Below are 21,684 nucleotides of genomic sequence, written 5' to 3'. Positions count from 1 at the left end.
GGCTCGCGCTGCAGGGGGCGAGCGGCGGTTAACGGTCGCCGGGCTGAAAGTCCCGCCTCGCCTCGCGCCGCGGTGGGGGGGGCGGGGGGGGCAGGTGCCGGGGAGCGGCCCGCCGCGCGCCCACCGAGCGAGCGCGCGCGCGAAGACGCGCGCGCTGCCCGCCGCGGCTGACAACAAAGAGCTGCCCGGCGCCGCGGGGGGAACGGGGGAGCCCTGCCGGGGGGGGGGGGGAAGCCCTGCCCACGGGGGGCCCTGCCGGCCGGCCCGGGGAGCCGCCAGCGGCGCCGCAGACGGGCGGCAGGAGAGGGGTGGTTCGGGGCTGGGGGGTGCTGTGGCCGGGTCCGTCCCCGCGTCGCGGCACTTGACAAGAGGAGCAGCTGCACGCCCTGGGCACCGGCTCGGCCCCAGCCCCTCTCTGTGTCCGTCCTGGGGCTCCTTCACCAGCCTGCCGCCCGCGGCCAGCAGCCTCCCTCCGCGCCGCCTGGGGCTTCCTCAGAAGCTTCTGTCGGCCCCGAAGCTCGCAAACTGAGGTGATTGATATTGGGGAGCCCCTGCCCAGCCCCCATGTCACTGCTGGGGGCTCCTCTGAGCGGGCTCGGGTCTGTCATAACCGTGCCTTTCCCCTCGGCAGTCAGGCAGGCGTATCTGGCCAGTGACATGTGTCTCACGTTTGGGGACTCAGCTTTTCCAAAATCACGGCCGCAAACGCGATACGCCGTTGGTCAGTTCCTGCTTTTAATTAGCTGGGGGCTGCTGTGCGCCTCGGGAGGGGTGGCACAGGCCCAGCAAAAATACAGGGAAATGGAATTGTTCCAGTGACTGACATTTGTAGGCAGTGTCTGAAAGTGGGAGACAGTATAGAAACTTTATATGACTGATCAAGCACGTATTACCCATATGATTATTTGTTTGAATTAGCTGTCACCAAATTGAAATAGTGAATAATGGCTTTTTGATTTGCTCTTAGAAGGCCTGCTGTAATGAAGCCTATCTGTCACCCTTAGCACGTAATGCCCCAGTTCTGGTAAACAGAAATACTATATTTCACAGCCTGCCATGATTTGCCTTCCTGGATTATGCCTTCACCGAAACCAGGGGTCCTCAAACTTTTTAACCAGGGGGCCGGCGCACGGATGAAGTGGCAGGCAGTCACCTGCGGCTGCTTGGTTCCACACACACACACACACCCCCCAACCACCGGCGGGGCGGGGCAGGGGGGCTCTGTAAATACCAGGGGCCAGATTGAGGACCCTGGGGGGCTGTATCCGGCCCGCGGGCCATAGTTTGAGGACCCCTGACCTAAACCATTCAGTCACAGCATTCCTTTCCTATAGAATGAAGCCATGCCCAGTCTTAACACTGGTGCAATTCTTAGATTCAGATCTAAATTTTCCTGGATCAGGAGCTAATTGATACACAAGAAGTTATTTCCATAACTTCTCCATATATATGGTTAAAATACCATGTATCTCATTAGGTACGTGCATTCACACTGTGTGTTGAAGAGTGAACTTTCTTTTTGCATTCAGTTGGATTTCTGTGTAGAAGGCAAGCTAGTTAAAAGCTGATATGGCACATACAGTGTCAGCTTCAGTATGGCAGCCTGGAGCGTATTGCATAATAACGTGCCCTGCTGAGAATCCAGCACATAGCTTTATGCTGTGATGGAAAGAGTTCTACTGGTAACCAACAGGTAGTTCAATTCAGGACTCTGATAGTCTCTGCTGTTGTTACAGATGGTGCATCTTTCCTTGCTTCTACACCACAGAGTTCTTAAACATAGCTTCGCTGATTACTGTTTCTTTCGAGAGACGCAGGTCCTGTAAAATCTTGGGATCACTGGGGTATGATGCTCACCCTTTTTCACAGCTTGCTGCATGCAGCGTTTGCAATGTACTGCTCAGAAAGGCTTGTTAGATGAAGCAAAACAGGTGCACGTATGTGGCAAGAGTTCAAAGGTAACTCACTCTTTGCTTTTGCTGATATGGGAAATAAATAAAATAGCAATTTACCCTGCTGCCAACTTCTTGCCAGTTTTATTGTGCTGTGTTCTGAGATCAGCGCTCTCTAAAAGTCAAATCTAAAAACAAAAAAGTCCAGGATCTATCTTCTTTCATTTCCTATTCAGATGATTACTTCTGTCTTGCATCTTTCCCTAATACTCCCTATTCCCACACTTTATAATTTGAAAGCGTCATCATTTTCTTCTCCCTTGCTGCAAAAAAATCTCTACTGCAATACCAGTCTTTCACATCCTTTTCTCAAAAAGAACTTGATAGTGGGTTAGGTCAACATAAGCATATTCGTTTTGACCCTTTTTTGTTTCTTAGTCTAAATGCACATTCATTATGGCTTACTAGATTCCTGGCTGTTAGGCATAAGGCAAAATTTTGGCTCATTCAGAATCTGAGAGTACAGTCTGGGCGCACGGGTGTCTGAGTACTACGGTCACATAAATAATCATGATGTTGTCCAGAGAGTTTCTGCAGTGTTTCTGCAGAAAGGAATGCTTATGTGACCTCCTTGCTAGGTAGCTGGGTTGCATGATGAACTAATAACAGGAATAGTTGATGATCATTTTAATTATCCTTTAACAAAGCACAGCCATTGGGGGAATACTACTAATACATAATAAAATCAAAAAAACCCCTAATAATCATAGTTTTCTATAAGCAGCAGCAGCACAAGCTCCAGACTGCTCCATGTGTTTTTTCCAAACAAATACCAAATCTTGCTATTCTTGCATACCTTTAAAAATGTAATGATCCCATTTACTTTTCATTGTGTATTTTGCATATCTCTTGATTTTACTATCTGATATACCTTCCAGAGTACAATGCTGCTATTTAAACTTCAGAGAAAAGATGTTCTTGGAGTTCTTCTATCTTTCCACTTGGTGCCTATTGTTTAAATGGCTGTGCAGCAGCAGAGTGTTCTGCTGGCATGAAAGGTTTAATAGTAATTTAGAACAGAGTGAAGTAGCCCAAAGTGAGAACAGAATTTTAAGGTCACTGAAAAAGCTGCAAAGCTAGGGCAAGAGTAATGTGAGGTATTTCCGATGTTATAACACCTGTGAAAGGATTAAAAAAAAAAAAAAAAAAAAGTAGGTAGGTTTGGGTTTTTGTCATGTGTGTAATTTAACTGAAATCTTGGTAGGCAGACGGCATGTTTTCCATAGCCAGGTGAGCATGACTCTACTGCAAGCATGATCCTTACAAGGTTGTTTCAGACACAAGGCACACAATATGACATGATCTTTGTATTCTTAGACGCTAAACCATCATAGCACAGATCCAAAAAGCAACAGCATCCACTTCAGGGCTACCCGTGGTCCTGGTGCACCACAGTCCTCTGACATCTGTGGTGACCTAGCAAGAAACTGTAGGAATAAGAGGAATAGCAGTACTGCAACAGTGGGGGTAGAGCTGGTTGGAAATGGTAATAACCTCTGAATTGCCTTCCAGTAAATCTCCACTTGGCTGCAAGTAGGAGGACTTCATTTAACTGGAGATGCTGACAGCTGCTTTTATACAGCAGAGCTTTTTTTTTTTTTTTTTTTTTTTTCTGCTACCCCTTTTCAAGTAATTTTCACTTCACTTTTCATTAACAGAGCACTAAGGCAGGAGAATGAGATAGTACTTAAGAGTAATTAGAAGTGTGGCACAAAATACTTTCAGAATTGGACATATGTCTCCTGTCATTGCTGCAAAACCCTGCTTGAACAGGTGCTGTTACCTAATTTACATTAGAAGAAGCTGAAGGAATATTCAAAGAATTCCTAATATTGTTTTTTTCTATTTGCAGGGGTGCTCATGTGGCCCATCCTTGGTAAAATGGCCTAAACAACAACAGCTGTTAAGACAGGGGTGTGAGTTCACGCATCCAGAACTGTCTGAAAGTGCATGTGCTACAGCTGCTCATATTAAAGAGGATGACAACCATCAGCCAGATGAAACAGTAACCATGGAGTTAGGGTGAATTTTGAAACAAGGTAGATGCCAATTTGGAAATAAATGTAAGGGACAAATAAAACTTTGTAACAGTAGGGAGAAGAGTGGGAGCAGAGCAAGCAGTCAAAACTGGAGGAACTGAGTTTGACACTTGTATGTTCACCCACTGGCATCAAAACCTCTGCCTGGGGCCAGCAGAGCATCATCCCTATCTGACTGCCAGCAGCCTGCATCCAGCTCAGGCGGTAACAGCACAGGGTGCAACAGGTACAGGCTCACAACTGGGTGTGCATATATGACCTCGTGTGGTGCTTTCTCCCCAGTGTGTGCATTAACAGGTTGTGAGGTGCAGCACAGGTACACATTAAGCACCCGCATCTCCTACAGAGGGCATGTCTAAGAGGAGGGCTGTGTGTGTAACTGTGGGTGGGTGCACAACCTCATGTGCATGGTATTAAAAGTTTATTATAAATGTGGGACTGTCTTGGTGCAGTTAGAGCACTGCTGTCGGTAGCAGCACATAGCACTTTACCAAAAATTTGGGCAGTGAAGTTCTGCAAGGAGCTGTTTCTTAGAACTGAACTTAGGCAGGTGCAAAAAAAAATATTTTTACTGATCAAGTATGCACCAGTAGCTGCAAAATGGATGCAGGCTGATCATCATTGGGTCACGGAGCAGAGTGAGAGTTCATTTTCCATGTAAGAGGAAGGGGTAGTGAAGGGAAGAGATGTTATGCTGTCTGTAAGAGTTCTTGTAGGTGAAACAGCTGAATGCCAGTTTTCACTAAGACCATTTCTTAGAACTGGTAATTGAAAACACAGCCCAGGTTAAAAAAAAAAAAAAACCAACCTAAACAACAAAAAACAAAACCAAAACAAAACGAACAAACAAAAAACCACAACAAAACCAACCAACCAACCAAAACCCCACCGAACAAAACCCAAACTGATTCCAGCTGCATTTTGAGAAGAAGAAAAAAAGATTTAACTGCTTTGGAATTCAGGTTTGATTTGAGATCTGTTCTCTAAACACACTAATTTTTATCCTATATCGGTAGGCTAACTAAGCCAGTGATTTTAAAAGTATGTTATCTGCGTCTTTTGGGAGTATATACAAGATTGGTCTGTGCGTACTCCCTGCCAGTCAGACATGACCACTATGGGGTATCTGGCATGCAGCTGTTTTACATGCATCTCCTGAAAGCAGTTTGTACTGTTACATTTTTTCCCCCTAATTCTCAGTATCAAATAATTGTCATCATGTTACCCACATTTCCACTGGAGTGCATTTCTTATAAAGCCAAGAATCTTAATGAGAATATTACTAAGACTGTTACTTACATGAATCCTTGAGGAATTCCTCTGTTAGGCCAGTTTGGCATATAGTTCTTTTAGCACAAGCTTTTTTATGATTTTTCTTTGGATAGTTTATTATCCATCTTACAATTAATGCACATCTCCATCTTATCATTTCTCTTGTGGTATTGAAACAAGTGCTTCAATATCAACTAGGTTTATTTAATCCAGTGAGTTTCCTTTGTTCTGGGCAGTTGACTATCTTACACGAGAACCAGTGAGTTAGTAAGTCACTTTGTATTTTTGTCTGCTTTTCACTTCAATTGTTTTCAACACAAATCTTGAATGATATGCATATAGTAGAGAAGTTAATTTTTACACACATTTCATTTAATATGAATTTCTGTTTTTTAACTGAGCATATAAGACACATGGAATCATGAAATTTATTTGTACAATTTGTTTGGATACTAAAAGAAATAAACATCTGAGTGTGGAAGGGATTAATATGAAAACATTAGGTTTAATGTAAAAACAAGGCTTGCCAGACGTTTATTTATTCTTTCAGCAAAGTTTAGAGAGGGAAAAAAAAAATAAACACTTGTGTGTTGCAAGAGGATTAGGGGAAGTGACTGCTGAAATCAGAGTATAAATGCTTTGCAAGGTCAGTCCCTGGAGCAGTTAGGGAATAAAACAGGAGTGGAAATAAGAGTAATCAAAAAAAGTAGGCTACAATACCAGTGTGCTTGCTGAATTTCTGAACCTCTAGGATGTCGCTCCTGGGCTATACAGCTATGCTCTTATGTTGGATGTGTTATTGTACTGCAGAAAGAGGTAAGCTTTAAGGGACACACACACACACACACACACACACACGACAACAGCAAAACCTTTCGTAAAGTGTGTGTGAAGTTGGTAACAAAACCAATATGTAAATAAAATATTTGCATTGTAGCCCATTTTAATGAACTTCGCATCATGATAATTGAGCTCTCTTCTGGCAGTATCTGGTATCCTGTCATAAGTATTATTTCACCTATTTATTTGGATAACTACTGCTGTTATAATCTGTTGCAACAGAATTTTTAATGGTTAGTATCCCTATAAGCTGCAGTCAGACAACTCATTTGTTATTGATTATGTTTGTTAATTATTCTAACATTTAAAACCTGTAAACAGCCAGTAGATTAAATTAGGAAATATGCATTAAATGGGCATTTCTTTCTGTCCGGAATAATCTGTGAGATGATCTGAGAAAGAGGAATGATTACTAAGTTGACTGAGAACCTTACAAAATGTCGGTTGACTGACAGACTGGTTTTAATTTATTAAATGTAATAAATGTATACAGGTGTGCTTTTGTACATGTTTAAAGAGGTAGCTAGTGTTCTGGGTTTCTTCAGAAGCCTTTGATATTTTCTGCTTCTCTATTCAATTTATTTTTTTTTTTATATTGTGTTTATCTTGTTTAATGTTTGTTTAGTAATTTTCTTTTTTTCTTTCTGTCTGGGTTTCTTTACATAGGCTGTTGTGAAAAGGGTGCTAGATGGTTTTGAGCTAGTGTGTCTTTGTTTGGTTCAGGTTGTTTTTAATTTTAGGTGAAGATTATGAAGACATTAATCAAAACAATCTGATGGATTCTACTTTGAAAAACTGAAAAAAAATCAGAACATTAATGAAATTTATTATCTTTTTTATATATCCTTATAATAAAGAATGCTTCAAAGCAACTAATAAAGTCTAAATTGTTTGCAAGGAAGTCCAGAAAAGTCTGGAATTTGAAAAGAAAGTTTCCCTGAATTTGCAGTTCCTTTTCACAATGCTTTCTTTAGATCAGAGAGATTGCAGAGGAATGTGAATGTAGCAATATTTGATTTATCTGGGACAGCTATTACCATGGATCATGCAGGGTTCTTAGTTCAAGTTTCATGTTGAAAGTCTGTGTGAGTTGTTCAAGAGCTGGGTTTTTGCACAAGGGCTGAAAAATACCTCTACCTGAATTCATAATTTATGCTTGACTTTATGGAAGTTGCTACCAGCGTAATGACAGCGAGAAAGCAGCTTGAGCTATTTCTGACTGAGGTCAAGTCACATATAAATACTAAGTGATTAATTCCAGCTCTCCTGTTCTCTCACTAAAGGATTTGAAGGTATGTATTTAAGTGCATGCTTTCTAATATAAAAATGAAACCCTCCCAGTTTTGGTGAGTACACATGGTGAGTGCATTATGTAATTGATATAGTTTTGAAGTGCATCCTGTCAGCAGACTACTTCTTCTCAATCTACTAAGAAGCTGCAATATAAAAAATATAAAATTGACTGTAGTCAGAAATACTTACCAATACTGTGACACTTTGTGGTAACACATAGTCTGACATCAGGGCAGGAGTGGTAAAGAATAATCAGAGAGAGCTGAAATAGCACCCAGAAGGAAGCATGTTTTAGTAATGATGAAGAGACTATCAGGAGTTTGTCTTTTGCATAGCGTTATTTTTTTTTTATAAATGTAGACAAGGAGGAGTCAAGAGGCCTCGTTCTGCTAAAAATAATAAGAACTCAGAAGCAAGAGACGAATAGAGCAGAGAAGCATTGCCTGTACGAAACAGCCTCTTTTTTAAATAATGGAATTTGCAGTCTTCTTTCTCAGCTTGCAAACTGAAAGCACTAATTCCAACGAGCTTTAATGAAAAACATGTGGAATTAGAAAATTTCTTTTTTTCATCATTACACAGAACTTTTATGGGGTAAACTAACCATTTTTAACACATGTAAAAGACAGGACTAGCTAAAGGAGTCTTGTTCATTTTGTTTATTCCTGCATTTTGCAAAAAAGTTATTAAAAAGTGCCTGCGTTTAAATCCTGTGAAGTGGAAGGCCCTACTGCCTTTTTTGACAGTAGGGTAGTACCCTCTAGTGGATAGAAGCAATAATTTTTACTCAGATACAAACATTCGTAGCAGGGAGCATACTTATCAAAGTAGCTGGAAAAAAAGGGAATGTGTGGGCATACTCTTCCTTTAGCACCTCAGCAGTATTGTCAAAGCTTGTCTGCTTCTGGCTACTTAAGACAGCCAAAATAAAGTTACTGGATCTCACAATTAACATTCTTTTCTTTATAGTTTCAAATGCCATAGCAATAGTACACTTGTAATTATAAAGGTGTGTTTTTTCTTGTAACAGATCTTTTTCCTGAATTTTAAACAATTTTCTAAAATTATGCCTCTAATTTGGTAGGTACTCTACTGACTGAAATAAAATCGGTGAGTGTTCAAGGGTATGTCTTTGTACAACTAAAGTAAAATTCACTTTCCACGCTTTGATGTGGAAGAATGAGTATTTAATCTGCTCACTTTGTATTAGAAATCACAGCTACCTAATTTGTAGTTGTGATCTCCACAGTTTAGTTCAGCAAGCCATAGCTCCACTTCCCTTGAGCGAGGAAAGATCCAAAATATTTTTCCTGCAGTCCCACTTTCAGGCAGCACCTGAGCAATCTGTAGGAAAGCTTCAGTGAGAGCATTGCTGCTTTCTCAAACCTGTGGCCTTACAACTAAATTTGTGAGAGGACTTTTGTGCCAACTGTCAACTGAGTAATGAGTCTACTCACCAAGAGATTTCCTTCCCTGGTGGACGTTTCTTCTCCTGTTTATTTTCTATACAGAAGTTTCATTTCTTTTCCAAGTCTTCATTTCTCAGAGGTTGTTTTATATATTTTTGGTGAATTCTTACCTTTCATGTTTAGCTGGAAGACAGACTTCATTGCATCTAATTAGCTAGACTGCCCAGATTCTCTTGCTCTGGGTAAAGCTTCAGCCTTTAAATAAGTACATTTCAATCACCCAAGCACAGAGAATTAGTCACTGAAATTAGGTCAATTATTATAAACAGCAACAACAACAAATGTTTCTTCACAAGGATCATTTAGTCTTTTACTAACAGCTTCCCAACATTTGTTTCTTTCCCCTGTAGTCCGATTTTTCTCCTTCTCAAGCTGTTGAGGAACTTCTAATTAATATTAATTCAGGCTCATTTCTTGTAATTCATATGGGCTTAGTTGTACATTTCTGTATACTGGAGACACTGAAGAAGGCCCAGGAAGGAGCTTTTTGGGAAGTACTATATATATTGAGCTAATGAGAAATCTCACACAATACCATCTGCCCCCTAAGTTGCATCAAAATGCTTTGAAGCTAACAAAGGTAACCCAGAATTAATTACATTGTGTAGTAAGTAACTTGTCATAAGAACTAATCTCATGGACAGGAGGAACTAAATTTTGGAATATCAGGTGATTTCAGCCTGGAGAGAAAGTTTAGGCAACACAGAAGTGAGGGGAGATATGATAGAACTTGATCAAATGACACATGAACTTAATGTCAGTAAGGATGGAGGTGGCTGCAGAAGAAAATAGTTTGAAAGGAAACTGCATACACAGAGTTCTCCTCTGTGGTAATGGAAGGACAGGCATGGAGGAGCTCCAGCAGGTGGAAGGGTAAGATGTGTCTGGGTGAGAACCTGGGCACTAATGTCATCTTGGTCTTTGTAACTGAAATCTATTTCATGCATTTTGACTGTCCCGTGTGGTTTCTTGGCATTTCCGTGATTGCTCTTATGTCCTTCTAAATGTCAGTTCATATTCCTACAAAATGCAGCTTCTTGGCACTTTCCTATTTTGTGATGATTAAGTAGAAGATGTATGCTCATTTGATTGTAAATGCCACCAGGATTTCTTGCTACATTTTCTATTGTAAAATTATTTTGGCACTTGCAACATGCTTCAGTCACCAATATTTTTATTCACAATTTTTAGCTTGTGAAGAACCTCCTCCTAGGAGGATTAAAGAAGTGCCTAATGACATATGGGACAAACCTCCCTATCCACATGGTACTCAGGTAACATATGGATGTCGGCCTGGATATATAAAACTTGGACGAATTGTGTTTGAGTGTGTTGATGGAGCATGGAAGCAATATCCACCAGGGGTAGAATGCAAAAGTAAGTATTTACACAAAATATGTGCAAACATTAGACCTGACAGATCACATTCCTCCCTAGTGATGTCAATGTGAAATTGTATCTTTGCCTGTAACTTACTTATTTCAGCATCCTTTAAAATATCATCCTAAAAAGTATGTATGCATAAGGAAATATTTTTGGAACTTCCTTTTCTCCAGATCAAAGGAGTATATTTATTTTTTCTTTACAGGAGAAGATCTTACTCTAGACCAGTCTTATTAACCCAATTTATATGAAGTTATTAAGTTATTAGGAGCTCGCTTCCAAAATTATAGAAAAAAAGTGAATGCAGATGAAATTTACATTCTAACCAGAATGAATGACAAACCTAGCTTCTGAATGAGAGTCAGGAGACAGTATTGTCTTCTTTAAAGTTTATTCGACTAGTTCTATGAAAGATATAATTTCTTGGAAGTGCAAAATTATTTTTCTTTGCCTGCTTTTTCAATCTGTGAAGGAAAATTCGTGATTAGAATAAGCACTGCTATATATTATCTTTAGTATACTATGTTAAGAGTTTAGAAGTATCTCACACCTTGATTTGGAATTTATTAGTGAATAAACTGAAGAAATATAAATAAAGTAATAAATAAATTATTATTAGCAGATATTTCTTTTCTATAAGAAGTTATTTTTAAACTCAAATTTTAGACTAAACAGCTTTTTTTCTTGCATGTCTAACATACAAAATTTTTACTGATAGAAAATAAATGTTTGGTTTGATAATATGTAATTTAGTCCAGGTGCCAAACAGAAATGAATACAAATGATGAGTAAAAATGAATTAATAAAGTTGTTACTGGTTTCTTTTACATTTTTCATTTAGTCACCTTCTCAGTTTTTATATGTTTGGATAACTTAGTGAACACAGATCTTAAAAATTACAGAAAAAATGGTGTTGCTCTTTTGTAGCATATTTTAGTAAATACTGCCACCCAGTGAATAGATACTGGCACTGGCAAGGTGCAGGCAGAAGGAGAGGGATGATCTGCCACAAGTAACCATGTCCCTTTTTCAGGATAGGCCAGGCTGGACAGCAAAACTGACCATGAGGTTTTCGGTTTTCTCTGAATCACACTGGAGCAGGCGTAGGGCCTACTCAAACACCTCTTCCTTGGAAAAAACAAGGACACTGATACGGTCCAAGAAGAGAAATTGCTTAGGTTACCAAGGACCAGGGAAGATTTCTTCTGAGGAGGCCTGATACGTTTTAGCTATGCAGTTTATTTTCCAGTCCATATTATGACATCCAAAATGGATGAATGAGAGGGATGGTGTGCTCATCTTTGCAATTCTTTTGGGAATCCAGGGCAAATAGTTGATGCCAGACCACAAGAAAAGTCCTCTGGGGAGCTTTGAGCAGGAAGGACAGAGGACCAAAAAACTCCTGTGGCCTTAGACCATCCATCTTTACTCAACACAATCCCCATCAAATTGAGGAAATTTCATTTCCAGTCATGGATGGATTCTGTAGCGGAAGCTTTGGACCCGTTTATGTCACAAGTTGTACAAAAAGCTGAAGTTACATCCTGCCACTCTTTGTCATAAAACTTAAGATGAGCTTAGCCTTTTTAAAGGAATAAAACCTGCTAATTTGTTATTTAACTGTTATTAAAAAATCAGCAGATCCTTACTGCAATACTTTCTCATTGAAGATAGTAATTAAAAAAAGGGGGGGGGGGGGTAATCAAGCTAATGCTGAGTATTTTTGCATTTTTGAAAGGCCCATACTTGCTACTAATAATTAGAAAAGTGCTCTCATTCACACTTTTGCATTCTTATGTATGGTGTAAGTTGTTGGGTTTTTTGATTCTTCTTCTTGTTTTTTACCAGATAAGCCCTGTGGACATCCTGGAGATATTGAGTTTGGTTCCTTTGAACTTACCAGTGGAAGTGAATTTGTATTTGGTGCGAGAGTTGAATACAGATGTAATGATGGGTAATACCTTTTTAATTCAATGTATGGGTGTTAACATAAGGTGCTAATGTTAAAAGAAGTGTCAGTTATATATTTGTTGTCTGTAAGGCAGATTCAATGTTAATATTTAATGCTCAGTTATTGTTTAATTTAAATTTATGTAATTACAGTAATGCTAAAGATAACTCTTTCTCATGTCTGGTGCTACTGGAGTAACTGAACTCATGCACTTGAAGCTGTCATCCAAAGAGTCTAAAATACTAAAGGCAGTATCTAACTTGAAATCATGGCTGTTCAAGTAGAAAACAAATATAGTGGTCTGTCTGTGAAGCTGACTCCACCAGCCAGCCAGTTCAGATGGAAATGCAGCTTTGTATGCTGGAATCAGTGCTCTCAGTATGCAGTCATGATGCAGTTCTGGTAGCGAAGTCATTAGTCCTTATGACAGTCTCCTATTCAGAACCACAACTCACCAGTCCTGCCTAAATCATTTTTGTGCGTTATGAAGTAAAATGTATTGTAAAAAACGTTTGATGGAAGGAATTTCTAGTAGACTCACTAATATGCCTTCATTGACTGCTTGGAGGAAATTCTCTGTTTCTCCTCTATTCATCTTCTCTGATGAAAACTGCAGCAAGGCAAATACATATATATTTTTTTTGTATATGTGTTGTGCTTAGTTAAGTCTGCCTCTGACTGCATGCTTTCCTCTTGAAATGCAAGTCAGCTATAAGCATGGTACAGTAGCATATCAATCTTTGTATTGCTGGAATCTAGTCTGAGTTCCACAAAAAGAGTTCTAAAATCAATATTCTCCTTAATCCCTTAATTTCAGACAGTTCTTCACTGTCATTTCAGACTAGCTGTACTTCCTTTGACTACATTGCAGACAAAGCAGAAGCCATGGCATTGTGGCCGTGTTGCCTTCAAACCTAAGATAATACTAGTTCATCAAAGCATGAGATACATACGGTTTGGACTAAGTCCTAATTTGATGCTGTCACATGGCTTTCAGTCATACTTGAGCAACAGGAGTTTTACTCTGCTTGCTATGGATTAAGTAAATTACGCCTAGGCTATTTGTTATGTAGCTAAAGCTTGCTACCCCTGTAACAAAGAGGCCGTCTTACCGATCGCTTCCTACTTTCAGATTTTCTTTGTATTTTTTGCCGTATGCAATTAGAAGAAAGAACATAGTTAAGATGCAGACCAAAAAACTACTTCATTTTGTCACATTTTGGCTAGTCTGTGCTAGATCATATGAAACCTACTTCCTGTGCTTCAAAAACAGCAGCACTGCTGTTTCTGTCACATAATGAGACTGTATTTTAGCTGTTTACTTTTTATTCGGTAAGATACTGGATGCTCAGCCAAAGAAATTACCGTGAGTGTCAGGCAGATGGATGGAGCAATGACATCCCTCACTGTGAAGGTAAATGGAGTTTGACATTTAATTCTTTATCAAACTGTCTTTTTGTCTGTCTGATATGATCTAGAACTAGTCTGTGATCTCTCTACTGGTATTAATTCACGTATGTTTAAATTCAAGTTATGAAGCAGTGAAGCTCTTACAATGACTGCTCAGCCATTTTAGTCCAACAAACACTCAAGCTTTTGTTAAAAAGCATTTGCAAAACAGTCTTTTCACCCCCAGACTCACTTAAAGCTCTGCCTCACCTGAAGACCCTGAGATGCCTGCAAAACATGGTTACAAAAGACAGCTGGGATGGGGCATTTCAGACATATGTGAAAGCATGTGTGGTTTTAGCCAGTTTCCTCCTCCACCCTCACAAATATCCTAGCCATTAAGATTTGGTTAGAAATTCTTCTCCCTATTAACATACTGTGGAAGAACTTCAATAAGTAAGAGTGAGAGAGACTCAGACCTCAAGACTTAATAGACTGGATGGCTCAGATGATACTTCCCTGATTTTGGAAATATTTTCACCCATTTCAAACCTGTATGATTATGAAAATAAGATTCCTTTCTTCTCAAAGTTAATTTTTGACTGCTCTGTTTTAACATATGTGTGCAGAGGTGACATTTATCTTTAGGTTAAGCATCTAATATCAGGAAGGGTTCTCTAAGTAAAGAATCACAAATGAAAGTAGTATCTTTCTCTTGTCTGGAGTTTGTTGTCTGTATTTTGACATTTCCTTGCTCTCAGATATTTCACATCTTGTTTACTGGATTTTGAGCATCCTCAATTTTAGGCATGCAGGTCTCTGCGCAGTATAGAACAATGGTTTCCAAAATTTTCTGTCACATGTCACCAAGATACTGCAATTTCAAAGTCCTCATAAGGTTTTTCTGTCATGATTGAGTTTTCATTGTGCTGAAATGTGATTGCCTATGGAAGAAAGTATTTGCATAATGTCCTAATTGTGAGGAAGATAGAATGTAAGCTCACAGAAAAGGCAGATCGCTTATAAGGTGGAGAATGTTGTCAGAGGAAAGTGGGAGCTATGGTAGGCGAAACACCAGCCACTTTCATGTATGCTCAGTGATATCTTCATGAACATTCAAGAGTGAGCTTTGATAGTCATTTCCCCCTTAATAAGAATTATCTGACGTTATACAGTAAATTTTCCTTTTTCTAGAATTACAAAGTTAGGAGATAAAAGAGGTCTAAATTAATGGCTGACACTGTATTCCTTTACTTTAGCGACATAATTGTTCTGATAACGAGGATTTTTAGTGGGTAACTGAACTGTTGTAGTCAGCCTGTAACAATGGCACTTTTCCAGACACTTGTGTATAGCAAATACAGTTTGGCATGGCGCTAAGGTAAATGAATCTATTTTGACAGATTTTAGTGGCCCTGTGTATCAGTCAAGGCTCATCTAACCATCTGTAGAATTCACAGGATAATTTAGATTGGGTGGGACCTGAGGTCATCTAGTTCAGTGGGTGCTCTGTCTTCAGCCTTCAAGGGCAGAGAAAAGGATGATGAGAGCTGGTCTACAAGCTTCCTCCTATGTCGGTCTGTCTTTTTGCTTAGGGTTTTGTATTATATCTCTTGCAAATGGTATCTGATTACATAGCAAGAGTCTATATTTTTAAAATGTGTAAGGAAAATTACAATGACTTTTCTGTATTTTAAGTTTTTTATGTGTTGGTTTATTTTGCAGAATAGACCTCAAAATGGCTCTTTTTTTTCCTTTGCTTTGGTTTTGTTTTATTTTCCAGTGGCAAAGTGTTTACCTGTACAAGCACCAGAAAATGGAAGAGTAATTACAACTGGTGCATTTGAGCTAGGCCAAGAATATTCCTTTGGCCAGGTTGTGAATTTTGAATGTAATGCAAAATACCAGCTTGTTGGATCTAAAGAAATAATTTGCTCTTCTAATGGAAAATGGAGTAGCGATGTACCTCAGTGCCAAGGTAAAGAGGACACTATTTATTATCTGTAATTAAGAAGTTTTATTCTCAAAGACTTCTAAGGACTGGTTGCCATACGGGAAACTACAAAGCTGTCACTTTGTTCCACAGCAATTAAGCATCGTTTGTCTGTAAACAATCTCCATTGCATATATGCAGAAGTAGGATAAGAAAGAGAAATCAGAGAATTTTGGATGCTAATATAGTCATAATGGACCATCTGTTTGTTCCACATTTTCACTACAAGCTCTATGTTTTGCCAGGCTGCAGTCAATTTCCTTGAAAATAGCTTTGGTATGTCTACTTAAAATTCAATCACTTCAGTGTTGATTTAACAAAAGTAATTACAGTTTTGAATCTATGTGAACCAAGTTTAAAAAGCAGGTATGATTTTAATTCACTCATGTTCTTAGGTTATATAAAATACAAAGAAATCATGGTGGGTCTTTCTTTCTTCAGACTAATGTGTTTTGACAAGTTAGAAGGTTAATTCATGTCTAGTTTTTACAGAGCCACACAATAACAGAACAGGTGAGGCTGGAAGGGACTTCTTACGGACCCTCAAAGCAGCCAGCTAGGGCAAGTTGCTCAAGACTATGTCCACTTGGCTTTTCAACTTCTCCAAAGATGGAGACTCCACAGCCTCCCTGGGTAACCCATTCCCGTGTTTGACCACTCTTAAGTAAAAATGTTTTTTTCTTATGTTTAAGTGGTATTTCCTATCTTTCAGTTTGTGCCCATTGCTTCTCATCTAGTCACTGGGTGCCAATGAGAAGGGTCTGGCTCCATCATCTTTGCTTCTGCCTGTCCCACCCCATTCAGGAGTTTATACATATAAATAAAATCCTCTCTCCCCCCAAGCCTTCTTTTCTCTAGATTCTCTTAAGCCTTTTTTTGCCTTTCAGTTTTTCCAATTCCTTAATTATCTTCATGTCTCTTCACTGGATCTGCTCCAGTATGTCCACGTCTTTCCTGTTTGGGGGAGATTTGACCTGAACACGGCACTCCAGATGTGGTCTCACCAGTACTGAGTAAGGGGGGAAGGTCACCTCTTTTGACCTGCTGGCAACACTCTTCCCAATGGAGCCCAGGGTGTTGTTTCGTTGTTTGCTGCAAAGACACGTTATTACCCCCTGTTCAGTTTGTCCACGAAGACTGCTAAGATTTTTTTCTGCAAAAATACTTTTTAGCCAATTGACCCCACCCTGCTCTGCCCACAGCTTCTACTGGTGAATGGGTTTATTCCTCCCATTTTGCAAATACAGATTGTGTGGGATTGGACTGTCAGTAAGTAAGAATGAATCCTAGGAAGCTTGTGGTACCAATCACTGTTAGGTATCTGGTCCATCAAGTTTCTTGGAGTATTTATGTTATCTGATCATGAAGTGTGCATTTAGAAGAGCAGAGTATATATGTCAGGATATCAGATATGGTTTGTTCACAATTTCTGTGCTGCATTTTTCTGATTTGAAACCCCCATTTATTGTAAATTGAACAGCATAAAGTGGGATTACAGCCATGTACCTTTAATATTTTGCAGAATATAGTGAATTTTATTAAACAATTACAGTTCTACTGAGCTATATTTCATCTTAAATGCAAGGGAATCCAAGAGGACTCTTTGGTGTCCTGCTCTGTGGCCTAGGAAAGAAAGCCTTGAATATTTTCTGGCTTTATGAATGCAGTTTTTGAAAACTGCAAGATCTTAGTGGTTTTATTGGGTTTGGCAAGGAGATGGGGATGCTGACGTTCTTTTATAGATAGTTAAGCATTCTAGTGTCAGTATTCCAGGTAGTTTAATTCTTTTTTCCTGTTGATGCCACGATTTAACTAATCATCCACTGGCTATGAGAGAGCTTTAAGTTTGCTGGAAATTACAAGGAAATTTAATTATCTGAAAAATGGAAAATTCTAGATTTCAGCTAGCCTAGATGCTTATTTCAGAATGTCCCCTGCCCTTATATACTGATTATGAGATCATTAAAATCCAAAGCAAAGCTCTAAAATGTGTCTCATGAACCAATTTGCTATAGATGCTTGCTACACCACACTTTCTACCTGGCATCCACAAGCAGGTCACTGAAGTGTTTTCAAATAAGTTTCAGTTTCCAAATGTAAATGTTTTGTGAAGTCAAATGAAAAAACCCTAAATTTTATTCCAGTAGGCATTTAAATGTAGCAAATAAAGATAAACGAAAATTCTGTCTTTCTCAATTTCAGAGATTATCTGTGATGTACCAAATATTCAGCATGGATTTGTACGTTCTCCAAAGGGGACTTACAAGGAATCTGAAAAGCTGCCGTTTGTCTGTGATGAAGGGTATACGTATGGTAACACAGCAGATGTACGATGTACTGAATCAGGATGGACTCCAACCCCCTATTGCACTGGTTAGCCTTGCCTAAAGTTATTTTGCACATTTATTGTGTTTGGAAGTAATTTCAGAGTTGAGTAATGACAAAAGTTAGTTTAATCACCACAAAATAAATCCATCCGCATCTGACCAGTAGCCCATGAAGATCTGGAAGGACTAAGTATTAAAGAGGCCAAACAACTGGGTAAGAATTTTCCATGGAGAGCAGCAGCAAAAACAGTTAATTCAGTCTTTTGTTACTTGAGTGTAGTTAAATAGGCCCACAAAGCAAAAATTGCTCCAGTATACTGCATAAATAAGACTGGTGTTAAAATAGTTCATGCCGCATTAGCAGGTATTGTTATTTTATTCTTTTTTTATATATGATTCTGTATTAATGTGAAGAACATAGGAAAATGATTTCTTGGGCTAGAAAAAAATCCTAATTTGGACAAATAGGAGGGATAAAGCTGAATCTCTTTATCTTCTACAAAATGCAATGAACATGTTTTATCTAAGGGAAGGAAAAATGAGGCACTAAAAAGAATATTTAAGCAAGCAGGAAAAAAATTATTAATACAAGAGAAATTTAAACTACAGACGGAACCTGAAATTTTTAATGCATTGAAAAATTAACATTTCAAACCAAGTTCTTAGAGAAGTGGTATCTTTTTTTAAGTCCTCTTGTCTTCACGTCAAGTTTTGATACCTTTCTAAGTGTGTTTAACCTGAACATAACTGGTACAAGTCAGTGGCTTTGCTATATGTTGGAAGACTGGGTAAAGAAAGATTTGTTTGATACCATATGAATTGTAGCAGTATGACTAAAACTGGGGAAAGCTAACAGTCTTAAGCTTTCCTTAAACTTAAGCCTATGCTTATGAAACACAAGCAGTTCTTTGAGGGGGAGATACAAATTAATGCATCTTCAGGTCTTCTGTGTTCAGTAGTTGAGATGCAGTGGCCCCATAGCTGAGACTCTGCTACTTATAATCATGGGACTAACCACACCATAAAATACTGCTCAGCATCTCACCCTGCATGAACATTTGAGAGAAGAGAAGTTTGCTTGACCTGCTGAACTGATCTCTGCATCTTGTGTGAGTGTCCTGATGAGTCTTAGGGTAGTTTGAGCAGACTGAGCACCTGGTTGCTAGTCGTTATAGCCATCCTCTAAATTTCCAGGCTAATAGTTCTGATCGATCAGTTCCAGCTGAAGAGGAACAATTGAAAAATGATCCCTGTTTCACTGATGGAACTTCAGTAAGAAATTGTTAGTGTACAGTGCAATCTTTCAGAAATTACTGGAAATTAAAAAAGTTTCTTTCGAAGTGTCTTTCACATTAAAATCCTGATTTAAGTTATAAGCTGCCTTTCAAGAGTTCTTCTGAAATAGTGAGATAGTGTTGTAGGAAGAACAATCTGAAGTTGACATCACCATTGCCAAAGGAGTTTGGCCATTCTCTTTGCAGTTCAGGTTTAGTCTTTTAATTAGCCTGACATCAGTAAGAGCTGTGACTCTCCTCTCACAAAGTTGTACATTTCTAAGGGTGGAAGAGAAGTGTAACCTTTTCTTTGCCCTAAGCAACATCTTTTTAACGATTTCATGCAGTTATGGTTAATATGCTATGAAAATAAGAACTTATGTAATAAATATAAATACAGTCTTCAAATTAGCATCCAGTTTTTCTCTTTTTATTTAGTAATTCAATGCTCTCCTCCAAGCATTCCCAATGGGAGCTTTAGACCTCAACGCAACAGCTACAAAGAACGTGATACAATCACAATACAGTGTGATGATGGATATCAAATTACAACAACAACTGGCAGAAACACAGCTGAATGCACCAAGAGTGGCTGGGTGCCTGATCCAGTTTGTACCTGTAAGTAGCTCTTGTGAATGAAGACACAACATGTGGAGTTTTTGGAAATATATCAGTGAAAAAGAGGCCAAGAGAAAAACTTCAGAAGCATGAGAAGTGAGAGTTGCTTATTCACTGTGTTTCTTCATGATTTAAAACTTAATTTGGTGGTTTGGAAAAACAGCTATAAAACAATGGTATAATCTACATTTACATTTTGTTTATAAACACAGGTGTTATCTATTATTGCATTTCTGAAAGTATGTGTTAAAATGTGCTATAGTTGGCTCCCTGTCAGGAAGGTTTGTGGTCTGCCGGAGTAGCATGCCAGTCAAGATAAGAGGATGTAGTGAGTGTTAAAGTATCCAAACTGAAACATAGGTAATGGTTGGAGGTTATCTTTCATCATTCATATTTTTATTTGCAGTTGTGTGTTGGATATTATGAACAATCACAGTTTTATTCTACCTGTTATAACCTGTCAAATAACAAAACAAGATATTCTTGATTGTTGATGAGTTCATTCTTGGCTTAAACTTCCCATACCTACAATTATAGTTTTGCCAGTAGGCACAGTAGTAACAAATAAATAAATAAATTGGCAACTAATTTCAGAATCTAGCACTCTTTGATCACTGAAAATAAAAGAAAAACTTAGAAAACAGAATGTGAGAGAAACCCTGATGAAATCAATCTTGTAAATGAACCTTTGGATAAGATTATTTTAACTATTCCTGAGAAGTGCAGTTAGTATCTGTATTGATCTTTCCTCTATATATGTGTGGGTTCTAAAATTCAGATATGATTCTGAGACCACTTCACTCATTATTGAGTGGTCTGTCCAGTGGGTGATGTCCCCTGCCTCAGCATGTAGGCTCTGAGACAGGGCACTTCAGGAGGAATGTACCTGCCATGGCCAAATAGGACACCCTGGGTAAAAATTGAATAAAAGCTTCTGGGAATCTCCTCCTTCAGTCCTTGAGTTGTCCCTGAAAAGGATCAGTTCTTCTGAGGAACTGAGAAAACAAAAGAATTTTAAAATCAAAATTAGAAGATCTAGGAAGAGATTTTGGTGCAGGATCCCAAAAGTTACAAATGAAAGTGGTGACAGGAGTCATATCACTTTTAGAGTCCACAGTTCAGTGTCTGTAGCTGAGCTCGCTGTCTGGGCTCCCATCATGGTCAGTAGAGCAAATTTAGTCAGGACAGTCTACAAAGACGGTGTCCTCTCACTGTAGAATAAATACTTAGATTTGGTCTCATGAATCAGCCTTTGGAGTCCACTGAGAATATTGACTTGATTTCTGTTGGTTCCAATGGAGTCAAAGGGAAGCAACACAGGTGTAAGCACTGACAGACACCAGAAGCAGCGTGTGATTGTTCCTGCACTCCTTGGGATCTGCCAAGGTGTGCAGTCCTGATTCTGTCAGTTTCAGAAAACGCTCAGATGACCAAACTGAATCTGAATTAATTGTGTCCTGAACTTCTTGTCATGCATTTGCTGATGTTGTTACTGTTCAATTTTATTTCAAGGGAAACCGTGTGACTATCCAGCTATAGAAAATGGCAGGTTGAGTGAATCGCTGGAGTACGGCAAATACTATTACTTTCCAATGAGGCTGGGGCAGCACGCTGATTACCGCTGCAACAATGGTTATTCAACCCCGAGTGGAGAATACTGGGTTCGAATGGTCTGTTCTGAAAGGGGCTGGTCTCCAAAGCCAAAATGCCTCAGTAAGTACATTTCTACTATATGCTCAGTTCTCTTGTAATTGGCAAAGGTCTGTGCGGCAGAAATTGTGCCGATGGAGCACAAGACGGAACAGGGAACAGTTTGCTAAAGTAGAACTGCTTTAATTGATCCCTGGAACTGCAACCAGACTGTCCGTCCTATCTGCAGAGCTC

The 21,684-nt window shown here is 39.1% G+C and overlaps 1 protein-coding gene across 1 annotated transcript in view; it reads left to right on the top strand.

The window, feature by feature from the left end:
- The first annotated feature begins 3,887 nt into the window (after positions 1-3,887).
- Positions 3,888-21,684, top strand: part of CFH (complement factor H) — a 36,714-nt gene continuing 18,917 nt past the window's right edge. The window contains exons 1-8 of the mRNA XM_080407180.1: positions 3,888-6,079; positions 10,057-10,242; positions 12,097-12,202; positions 13,537-13,613; positions 15,372-15,566; positions 17,784-17,954; positions 19,621-19,800; positions 21,313-21,513. Of these exons, the coding sequence (XP_080263306.1) occupies positions 6,016-6,079; positions 10,057-10,242; positions 12,097-12,202; positions 13,537-13,613; positions 15,372-15,566; positions 17,784-17,954; positions 19,621-19,800; positions 21,313-21,513 (1,180 nt within the window). The 5' untranslated portion in view covers positions 3,888-6,015. The remainder of the gene's footprint in view (positions 6,080-10,056; positions 10,243-12,096; positions 12,203-13,536; positions 13,614-15,371; positions 15,567-17,783; positions 17,955-19,620; positions 19,801-21,312; positions 21,514-21,684) is intronic.

Source organism: Falco punctatus (genome assembly GCF_963210335.1).
Source record: "Falco punctatus genome assembly, chromosome: 11".
Taxonomy (NCBI): domain Eukaryota; kingdom Metazoa; phylum Chordata; class Aves; order Falconiformes; family Falconidae; genus Falco; species Falco punctatus.
This window is presented reverse-complemented; position numbering and strand designations above follow the sequence as displayed.